Source organism: Capra hircus, chromosome 9 (assembly GCF_001704415.2).
Source record: "Capra hircus breed San Clemente chromosome 9, ASM170441v1, whole genome shotgun sequence".
NCBI lineage: Eukaryota > Metazoa > Chordata > Mammalia > Artiodactyla > Bovidae > Capra > Capra hircus.
In genome coordinates this window covers 58,805,969-58,817,992 of record NC_030816.1, presented here as the reverse complement: position 1 = coordinate 58,817,992, position 12,024 = coordinate 58,805,969, and the positions used below count along the sequence as shown (strand labels likewise).

General features: G+C 39.6%; 1 protein-coding gene across 8 annotated transcripts in view; it reads right to left on the bottom strand.

Annotated features, from left to right (window-relative positions):
• Positions 1-12,024, bottom strand: part of EYA4 (EYA transcriptional coactivator and phosphatase 4) — a 323,104-nt gene that overhangs the window by 31,768 nt on the left and 279,312 nt on the right. For all 8 annotated transcript variants that reach the window (XR_001296092.2, XM_005684775.2, XM_005684778.2 and 5 more), the window contains one exon: positions 11,198-11,281. Coding sequence is in view for 7 of the 8 variants with exons in the window: in XM_005684775.2 (XP_005684832.1) it covers positions 11,198-11,281 (84 nt within the window). In the remaining variant the exon portion in view is untranslated. The remainder of the gene's footprint in view (positions 1-11,197; positions 11,282-12,024) is intronic.

Here is a 12,024-nt window from a genome sequence, read left to right as displayed (position 1 = left end):
ATCAAACCATTCCGTCCTAAAGGAAATCAACCCTGACTATTCATTGGACGGACTGATGCTGAAGCTGAAGCTCCAATACTTTGGCCACCTGATGCAAAGAGCCGACTCATCGAAAAACACCCTATGCTGGGAAAGACTGAAAGCAAAAGGCGAAGAGGGCAGCAGAGGATGATGGCTAGATAGTACCACTGACTCAATGGACATGAATCTGAGCAAACTCCAGGAGATAGTGAAGGACAGGGAATCCTGGTGTGCTGCAGTCCATGGGGTCACAGGGAGTTGGACACGACTTAACAACTGAACAACAACAGCAACACAGAATCTAGAAAAATGATACTGATGAACCTTTCGCAAGGAAGGGAGATACAGCTGTAGAGAATGGACCTGCAGACACATGGGGGAGGGAGAGACTGGGACGGACGGAGAAAGTGGCATCAACACATATACACTATCAGGTGTAAGATGGATAGCTGGTGAGAGGTGGCTGGGTAGCACAGGGAGTCCAGCCTGCTGCTCTGTGATGACCTGGAGGGATGGGATGGGATCAGGGGAGAGGAGGGAGAAGAGGGAGAGAGGGGATGTATGTATAATTATGAATGATTTGAGTTGTTGTATGGCAGAAACCAACACAACATTGTAAACATTTTAAAAATATTTAAATTAAAAAATTAATAAACTAAAACAAACTGATGTTAGGCAATCTGGCAGAAGCATTCTGTTGGTCAAAGTGGTTTTTTATTTCTTTTATGATACGGACCCTTCTATGATATGGGAACTGAAACTAAAGCAAAGAGTGGAAGGATTGGGCCTTACAGAAACATTTATAGAGAAATGAAAAAGCCAGAGTCAGGCAGAAATTGTGCTGTATTTCTGGAAAGTTACAGTGAGTACGCCTGCTGTCTGCCTCCCCTTCCACCTCCTCCTATTCTTCCGCCTCTGCCACCTGGTGAGACCTCAAGTCCAGCCCCTCCTCTTCCTCCTCCTCTCTAGCCTACCCACTGTGAAGAGGATGAAGGAAAAGACCTTATGAATAGTAATCGTCATGACAGTTAATAAGCTTATCTGTTGTGTATGTGTGTTGAGTGTCTTCGTATATAAACCTAATCAATATATGTCAAGGACCGTATGACACGTTTTTGTCCCATAATCATCACTACCTAAGTTATCTGTCGTGTAGAACATCGTGTGCAAAGATTTGTATTGAAGTGTACAGCTTATCTTTACATGTGCATAAGGTGAGAGATATAGAAAATTAAGAATGTGTTAGTTTCCCTACTGTTTTATAACTTTTCTTTGAAAGAGTTACATGACTGTACAGTACAGCCCTCTCTCTAGTAACTGGAAAAACTTCCTATCAGCTTATCATCACAGTTAAGTGCTATTTTCTTTCTTAATGTAACAATGCCTCTAATACTGTATTATGAATATGACTGTAATACTGTGTGCCATAAAACTTTTATAATGGTTCATTCATTGGTGTATAGGCAAAAGCAACCACATTGCTGCTCTGTTATTAATGCATGAATCATTGTGCTTGTAAATAAATGTGTTTTTCTTTTTCACATTATCTTTTTATTTTTGATGTTTACTGTTAGCAATATCTATCGCATCTCCAGTGCTTTGTACCATGTCTTATATACTGACATAGGTACTGACAGGCAATTCATCTTATAAACGGATTACAAATTTCTGGTATTGATAAATACAGTGCGTGTGTGTTTGCTAAGTTACTTCAGTTGTGTCTGACTCTTTGCAACCCCATGGACTATAGCCCTCCAGGCTCCTCTGTTCATAGGATTCTCCAGGCAGGAATACTGGAGTGGATTTCCAATTTCTTCTCCAAGGGATCTTCCCAACCTGTCTTTCCTGCATTAGCACGCAGATTCTTTACCACTGAGCCACCAGGGAAGCCCCACTTATCTTCACTACAATCTTATCATTTAAAATCTTTTCATGCTATTTTGGGAGCCTTTCGAGGTAAGTGTTTGTGGATTGTTTCACATAAAAGTATCCAGTGGATTTATCCTGATGAGCATATCATTTCTCCAGTGCCGCTCTTATGTAAGAGGTTGTCTAAAATGGGGAGGTAGTATTGGGAGCTTGAATTTCAGTTTCACAATACAACTGTTCACTTTTCTTTCAGTCTTTCCCCTGACTTGGGCTATGGGCTTTACATCCTTCCTGTGGAATAACTTTACAGAGAATCACAGCCTCATAGCACATGACGTATTAATGCTGCAGAACAGACTAAATCCCTGAAGCACAATTTATTTAGCTTCCTTCACGCCTCCCTCTAACCAAGAGGAATTACTGCAACTTCTCGGGTAAAATACTATATGTAGTTAATCGGGGAACAGGAATAATCTTCATAAACTCTAACAGATGAGGGATGATTCCTGGTCTGTGTCCTGCCAAATTTACAAACTCTCATTTGAGAGCTGTGTTGGTATACATGCTGACTGGTGCTCAGTCAGTTCCACAGGCAGCAGAACTCAAATACCAACATCTTTCATTTGCCATCACGGTAAACACCCAGGAACAGTTCTGTTGACAACTGAACAGAGTCCAAAATGATCGCATCTTAGGGAGATCCTTGGAAAATGCATAATATTATTTATTTATAAACTGAAGCAGGATTCTTCTAAAGTTTTTTTTAAATTAAAATATAAAAGTTAGTTATACAGAGCAATTTATGAACAAAAATGGCATTCCTAATTGATCCATGGGTTTTATTTTTATAGGTGGTGGGGAAAGACAACAGACCAAAAGAGTGCAGAGATTAAGAGCAGGTGGAAGAGTAGTGGGTGCTGGTTGGCCAAACCACTTGTGAGCTGGGTGACACGGTCTCCATCGCGTAGGGTGGGAGGTGGGGGTGGCGGTGAAAGCCAAGGAGATAGTAAAGCATTTAATAAGACCTTCAGCAACCTTATTGAAATTCATCCAAAGACAAAAAGTCTCAGGCTCCCACCCCTCAGACCTACAGGATCAGAAACTCTGATGGTGGGACCAGCCATTTCTGTTTTACACACTCTGAGGCTCACTATGGCTCACATTTGTTCGAGAAGCCCAGTTAAAGTCAGCAGCCTTCAAAATCATCTCCTGGGGTTCACCCAAGTTCCTCTGAACTCTTTTCTCCACACAGCAGTCGATCTTAAACCACCAGGCCCCAAGTCAATCTAAAACCCTACAACAGCTTCCGCTGCACCTAAATAAATCCCAAACGCCTTACGGGGGAACTGCTGCGGCCCCCTGCCTGCCTCTCTGCTTTCATCCTTGTGTTTCTCCCCCTTGTATACACCCTTCCAGTCACACTGCTCCTTTATATTCCTGGAACACTGGGAGATTGTTTCCGCCTCAGGGCCCTTCTGTGTCCTCTGCCTGGAACTCGCCCCTCCACGCTCCTTCCCCACCTAATCTGTACGCAGCGCCTTCTTGTAATTCAGGTCTCAGTATCAATGTCACCTCCCCAGTCACCTTCCTTCCCCTGTCAATTTCTATCTGACCTAGTTTTTACTGTCTTCAAAGCAGCTACCACAATCTGAAATAATTTCACTTGCTTGGAAGCTCCATGAGAGCAGGAATCATGTGTGCCTCTGTTGAGTAAATATTTGTTGATAAGTAAATATTTGTTAGATGAACATAGCTGTTCTTGGAGCTCTAGCATGTGGTAGAGCTGAGACGACCCAATGTCCTCTCTGTCCCCTTCAAATGTCTCCTGAGCTGCATGTGGTCCCCAGCTTCAGAAGTTGGGTCTGATAAAACAACATTCCTTATTAAGCCACTTCTTAATATGCCAAGATATTAATGTCTTACTAGCTAGACTACAACACCAATTTCCTTATTGATATTAAGAAAAATGTCAATAATTATGATACCACTTCTGTATGGAATCTAGAAAGAAATGATACAAATGAACTAATGTACAAAGCAGAAATAGATTCACAGACTTAGAGAACCAACTTACGGTCCCCCCCTGCCAGCGGGGGAAGGGTGGGGAGATAGATTGGGAACTTGGGATTGACATGTACACATTGCTATATTTCAAATAGATAACCAACAAGAACCTACTGTAAAAAAAAAAAAAAGAAAAATTAAAAAAAAGAAAAAATGTCAATGACCAAATTACTTTTAAAAATAAATAAGCAATAATTCAATAAACAAAGTCATCTAAGTTGTTTTTCATGGAACTCAATAAAGGTACTTTCATTCTGATTGGAAAGTATTGAGCCTAAAAACATTTCACTCTAATTTTTTCAAATTTCCCTGAGTAAACCATTATTCAACATGGTCAGCTACAGCAGGTCCCCTTCCTGCAGCAGAGAAACAGTATTAAGGACAAAGCTGTGTTACGAGAATGACCTGGTTTCCAATATTTGTACCAGCATTTAACATTCTGTGACCTTGGTTGATTTTCTCAAACCCTGAAAACCCAGTTTCCTCATCCACAGAACTTGGCTCACAATAAATTACAGCAGAGTGGGTTATGAGCATTAAGTTGGATAACATTTGTAAAAATGACTAATCACAGTTACAATTGTTTGAGCAACAATTCACATCAAATTCACATCTGCTAAGCCGTTAACATGTTATCTCTTTCTCATTCACTATAAGACAATATTATTCCCATTTTACAGCAATTGAGAATGAAGAATTAATTTTCCCAAGATCAGAAAGCTGTAAGCATCAGCACTCGGCTTTCAAAGTTAGGTTTGTCCAACTCAAAGGCTCTTGTCATTAGCCCCAATCCCTACTGCTTGTGAAATACCACACACAGGTGCTACCACGTGGCAGGTAGAGAGGTAGGCTTATCTTCCCACACCTTTCCAACATGCCCCTGATCCTTTTGCTGTTCTGTACCACCGTAAGCATATCTGTCTGGACGTTCTATTTCACTGAATATTTCTTAAGTTTTTCCTTTTGATGGAAAACGATCCCAGTGATCTGAGACAAGATATTTAGAATTATCCCAACTTAAAGGAGAACTCACACAACTGCCTATACATATTTAATTGACCATTCTTGTTTCAGGAAATGTCACTTATATATTGTGTTCATGGTAGCTTACTTGTCTATGCCATGTGATATTCTATTAGCAGAAACAACATGGGGTTTAGGGGCAAATGTCCAGGGCCCCGGGCCTCATCTCTGCCATTGTCTAGGTCTGTGACTTTGCACACATCTTATTCCCTCTCTGAGCATTCTTCCTCATGTACAGACTGGGGAGAACAACCCATTCCTTAAAATGTTTGTGACGCTTAACTCCTGGCATATCATGGGTATTAAATAAACAGTGGTGCCCTTTTTCCCATCACTTTGCCCTGCCCACTCTGCAAGCTCTGCTGTTTTAAGCCTCTAGGCATAGAGAATGTCTGCTTTCTATGTGAACAATGCATTTTGATAATTCTTTAAAGTAATGGAATTTGTTTGTGAAATGAATGCTGTATGACCAGAGGGCTATCCCGGGAGGTGATGATTATTTCAGTGACATGTCACTGCTGAAGAAAGCAGGAGAAGGCTGCTTTTGGAACTGCTCTTAGAGCCAGTTTCTGAGTCATGCAAGAAAAGCGGCCTCATTATTTGATGTTCTTTTTTTTTTTTTTTTAATGATGTTCTTTTTTTTGCTACTTTATTGGAGCTCCTTCTTATCCCAAATGGAAGTCTGTGCTCAGTTCTGGCATGGTAAAAACTTTAAAATATTTTTGACAAAAAGAAAAAAAAAATACATACATATATATATATAGAGAGAGAGAGAGACATTTTAACTGTGTTCTTTATTTATTGCCTTGGGTTCAAATTATTCTCCTATTTCTAAAGATCATGATTACCACAAAAGGATAAAGGTTTGAAATCAGGAAATATTTTAAAAATCTAAAGATAATTCCAAAAGACGAGTTCCACCACTGATTTGGCACAATGGAAGCAACACAGATATTTAGGTACAGACTCTAATGGTGAATATTTTGAAGGGAACTTTATTTGAATTTGTGTGTTCAAGTTAGACTGTTAATTGTAAACATTTATCTAATATGAAACAGCATATAAATACTGCAATCAGTTAACAGGATTTACTGCATATTCCACATAAGCTAAAATTATTGCAGAAGAAAATGCTTTCAATTTCTGTCTGGAAACTTTTTACACTATATGTTCTATCAGTAATAGAATTTGAGTGTGTACCCCAAATTCATACATAGTTAATTTATTTATAAATTACATACATATTTTTAAAGTTGTAATCATTTACATGTATTTATAATGTACCTGCATTGTGAAACAGACAACAGTAGAAATTGTGGGGCATAAATGTGTGTGTATACATACACACATGTCAATATGTCTTCTCTTTATCTCAATGAAACACCTTGTGTGTATGTGACACGTAAGCATCCATCCTGGAGACCACTGAAATAAGATAATAATGATTGTGATAAAGGGGCTAAGACTCCTTTTGCTTTTGTGTTTTGCATATAGAGTCTGTTATTTTTTTTATTGTATTGGGGTATAGCCAATTAACAAACAATGCTGTGATGGTTTGAAGTAAACAGCAAAGGGGACTCAGGCATACATATACCATGTATCCATTTCCCCCCAAAGTCCCCTCCCATCCTGGCTGCCACATAAACAGAGTTCCCTGTGCTATACAGTAGGTCCTTCTAGGTTATCCATTAAATACATCAGTGTGTACTGGCCATCTTCAACTCCCTAACTATCTTTTCCCCCTATCCTTTCCCCCCAGCAACCACAAGTTCATTCATTCTTGACCATAACTCTGTGCAAGACTCCCTTTTCGAAATGGTCATTATACAAAATTGTTACCTTTCATCTGTTTAGCAACTTTCATTCAGTTCAATTTAGTCGCTCAGTCATGTCCAACTGTTTGCGACCCCATGGACTGCAGCACGCCAGGCTTCCCTGTCCATCACCAACTCCCAGAGCTTGCTCAAACTCATGTCCATTGAGTTGGATATGCCATCCAACCATCTAACCCTCTGTCGTCCCCTTCTCCTCCCGCCTTCAATCTTTCTCAGCATCAGGGTCTTTTCAAATGAGTCAGTTCTTCGCATCAGGTGGCCAAAGAATTGGAGTTTCAGCTTTAGCATCAGTCCTTCCAATGAATATTCAGGACTGATTTCCTTTAGGATAGACTGGCTGGATCTCCTTGCAGTCCAAGGGACTCTCAAGAGTCTTCTCCAAGACCACAGTTCAAAAGCATCAATTCTTCGGCACTCAGCTTTCTTTATGGTTCAACTCTCACATCCATACGTGACTACTGGAAAAACCATAGCTTTGACTAGATGGACCTTTGTTGGCAAAGAAATGTCTTTGCTTTTTAATATGCTATTTAGGTTGGTCATAGCTTTTCTTCCAAAGAGCAAGTGTCCTTTAATTTCATAGCTGCAGTCACCATCTGCAGTGATTTTGGAGCCCCCCAAAAATAAAATCTCTCACTGTTTCCGTTGTTTCCCCATCTATCTGCCATGAAGTGAAGGGACCAGATGTCAGCTTTTTCACTCTCCTCTTTCATTTTCATTAAGAGGCTCTTTAGTTCTTCTTCACTTTCTATCATAAGGTTGGTGTCATCCTCGTATCTGAGGTCATTGATATTTCTCCCGGCAATCGTGATTCCAGTTTGCACTTCATCCAGCCAGGAATTTCACATGATGTACTCTGCATATCAGTTAAATAAGCAGGGTGACAATATACAGCCTTGACGTACTCCTTTCCAGATTTGGAACCAGTCTGTTGTTCCATGTCCAGTTCTAACTGTTGCTTCTTGACTTGCATACAGATTTCTCAGAAGGCAGGTCAGGTGGTCTGGTATTCCCATCTCTCGAAGAATTTTCCAGTTTGTTGTGATCTACACAGGCAAAGGCTTTGGTGTAATCAATAAAGCAGAAGATGTTTTTCTGGAATTTTCTTGCTTTTTCTATGAACCAATAGATTCTGGCAATTTGATCTCTGGTTCCTCTGTCTTTTCTAAATCCAGCTTGAACATCTGGAAGTTCACAGTTCATGTACTGTTGAAGCCTGGCTTGGAGTATTTTGAGCATCTTTGCTAGCTTGTGAGATGCGTGCAATTGTGCAGTAGTTTGAACATTCTTTGGCATTGCCCCTCTTTGGGATTGGAATGAAATCTGACCTTTTCCAGTCTTGTGGCCACTGCTGAGTTTTTCAAATTTGCTGGCATACTGAGTGTAGCACTTTAACAGCATCATCTTTTAGAATTTGAAATAGCTTAACTGGAATTCCATCACCTCCACTAGCTTTGTTTGTAGTGATGCTTTCTAAGGCCCACTTGACTTCACATTCCAGGATACCTGGCTCTAGGTGAGTGATCACACCATCATGGTTATCTGTGTCATGAAGATCTTTTTTGTAGAGTTCTTCTGTGTATTCTTGCCACTTCTTCTTAATATCTTCTGCTTCTGTCAGGTCCATACCATTTCAGTCCTTTTTGTTCCCATCTTTGCATGAAATGTTCTGTTGGTATCCTTAATTTTCTTGAAGAGACCTCTAGTCTTTCCCATTCTGTTGTTTTTCTCTATTTCTTTGCATTGATCACTGAGGAAGGCTTTCTTATCTCCCCTTGCTATTCTTTGGAACTCTGCATTCAGAAGGGTATATCTCTCCTTTTCTCCTTTGCCTTTTGCTTCTCTTATTTTCTCAGCTCTTTGTAAGGCCTCCTCAGACCACCATTTTGCCTTTTGCATTTCTTCTTCTTAGGGACAGTCTTGATCAATGCCTCCTGTACAATGTCATGAACCTCCATCCATAGTTCTCCAGGAACTCTATCAGATCTAATCCCTTGAATCTATTTGTCACTTCAACTGTATAATCATAAGGGATTTGATTTAGGTCATACCTGAATGGTCTAGTGGTTTTCCCTCCTTTCTTCACTTTAAGATTTGAATTTTGCAATAAGGAGTTCATGATCTGAGCCAGAGTCAGCTCCTGGTCTTGTTTTCTGCTGACTGTATAAAGCTTCTCCAACTTTGGCTGCAAAGAATATAATCAGTCTGATTTCAGTACTGACCATCGGCCGATGTCCATGTGTAGAGTCTTCTCTTGTGTTGTTGGAAGAGGGTGTTTGCTATGACAATGCGTTCTCTTGGCAAAACTCTGTTAGCCTTTGTGCTGCTTCATTTTGTACTCCAAGGCCAAATTTGCCTGCTACTCCAGGTATTTCTTGACTTCCTACTTTTGCACTCCAGTCACTATGATGAAAAAGACATCTTTTTGGGGTGTTAGTTCTAGAAGGTCTTGTAGGTCTTCATAGAACCGTTCAACTTCAGCTTTCAGCCTTACTGCTTGGGGCATAGACTTGGATTACTGTGATACTGAATGGTTTGCCTTGGAAATGAACACAGATCATTCTGTCATTTTTGAGCCAGCACCCAAGAACTGCATTTCAAACTCTTGTTGACTATGAGAACTACTCAATTTCTTCTAAGAGATTCTTGCCCACTGTAGCAGATATAATGGTCATCTGAATTAAATTTGCCCATTCCAGTCCATTTTAGTTCACTGATTCCTAAAATGTTGATGTTCACTCTTGCCATCTCCTGTTTGAGCACTTCTAATTTACCTTGATTCATGGACCTAACATTCCCGGTTCCTATGCAATGTTGCTCTTTACAGCATAGGACCTTGCTTCTATCACCAGTCACATCCACAACGCATGTTGTTTTTGCTTTGGCTCCATCCTTTCATTCTTTCTAAAGTTATTTCTCCACTGATCTCCAGTAGCATATTGGGCACCTACCAACCTGGGGAGTTCCGCTTTCAGTATCCTATCATTTTGCCTTCTCATACTGTTCATGGGGTTCTCAAGGCAAGAATACTGAAGTGGCATCCCCTTCTCCAGTGGGCCACGTTTTATCAGACCTCTCCACTAGGACCCGTCTGTCTTCAGTGGCCCTACACAGCATGGCTCATAGTTTCATTGAGTTAGACAAGGCTGTGGTCCATGTGATCAGTTCGATTAGTTTTCTGTGATTGTGGTTTTCATTCTGTCTACCCTCTGATGGAGAAGGATAAGAGGCTTATGGAAGCTTCCTGATCAGAGAGACTGACCGTGGGAGCAACTTTCATTACCTATACTATAATTCACTGCAGATTCACTAAGAGTGCAATTTAGGAGGTAATGTTTTAGTGAAATTAATTTATCACTAGAAGTTGGCATCACAGACTTGATGGATATGAGTTTGAGCAAGCTCCAGGAGATGGTGATGGACAGGGAAGCCTGACATAAAGCAGTCCATGGGGTCACAAAGAGTTGAACATGACTGAGTGACTGAACAACAACAACAACAAGACAAAGCTACAAAGCTTAACAAAGTTGTTAAACACTGCATGTTGAGCTGACATGAGACCCTGTAAAACAGTGTGACACTGTAAAGATTTAAGGGGACACTTCTGCATCATATGAAAAGGGACTGGTCAGCTACAACTTTGACTACAGTGATCAAAGGCAGGCCATGCTGTGAACTGACTCTCATTAGACTATGAGTCCTACAGAATTAAAGACTCAAATGGTGTTTCCAGCTGAAAAGTCTGTTGCAGGTGCATCAGTCTTTGAAACAACCTCACATGCCTATAAAACAACACTGGTACAAGAAGCAAGTGAACTATAAAAATAATGGCAAAAGACAAAGGAAAGTAATGAGACCATCTGTCTCAATGTTTGTGTGTGAAGGCATATTACCCTCAGTCACTACAATATGCTTCCTCAAAGTTACCAAAAAATAATCATATTCATAAATCCAAAGGACCTGACAGACAAAAGATTACTTCTTATTTCAAATGCCATTTCATAGCAACATTTGGTGCAACAAGCTAATTCAAACAATTTCTTAAAGTTCCTGTATTAGAAGATAATATACATTTCATAATGTTTAAAGTCCATTTCAATTTGTGAAAACATTTTCTAAAATAACTATGTTGGAATAAGAAGCTTTGTTTCTCATGTAGAAAACTCAAAGTTATAATGAAGAAGGAAAAAAGAATACAATTTTAAATTATGTTTTATAAAATTTTTTAGTTCATGCTGAATAACAATGAACTAGAAATAAATAATTAAGAGCAGATTTGATAGGCTGCAATAAAAACACTTCAATGCATTTTTAAATGGCTTTTAAATTTATTCAAAATAAAATTCTAACAAGGTGTCTTGGGATAAAGTTTCTTGAATCCTTACCTTGCCATACTTCTGGGCATAAGATCCTGTGAGCAGTGAGTGGAAAACAATGATGGTTTCATCCAAGTCCCAGACAAACACACGCTGGAAAAAAAGATAAATATCAGAGAACAATCAAGTTCTAAGGAAAGAGAAATCTCTTTATAGGCAGAAAGCATTTTGCTTTATTGTTGGCTATCATCTTGACACTACCGTATAGAAAACTGAGTCCCTTGGACAGCAAAGAAATCAACCTTGAATATTCATCGGAAGGACTGATGTTGAAGCTGAAGCTCCAATACTTTGGCCACATGATGTAAAGAGCTGACTCATTGGAAAAGACCTTGATGATGTGAAAGACTGAGGGCAGGAGAAGAAGGGGCCAACAGAGGATGAGATGGTTGGTTGGTATAACTGTCTCAATGCACATGAGTGAGCAAACTCTGGGAGATAATGAAGGACAGGGAAGCCTGGTACGCTGCAGTTTATGGGGTCACAAAGACTTGGACACAACTTAGCGGCTGAACAACAAATGCTACTCTATTATTTTTTTCCCCCAAATTTGCCAGATTTATTTCCTGTAAAACCTAGAAGGAAGAGTGACAAACAAATATAATAAGCTTAATTCAGATGTCCTAATTTGAAAGAATTCATCCAAATATTTACTTGCACTTAATTTCCAAGAAGACACATTTGGATTTTATGATAAAAGTGTGCTTTTACAAAATTTTAGATGATGAAGTTTAGCAATTCATGCAAAGAATTAATTCTTTTCTGATCAAAAAAGTAATAATCATGTTTTATTGTTTTTAAAAAAGAATCAGGCACTCAGAAGGAAAAGCAAAATG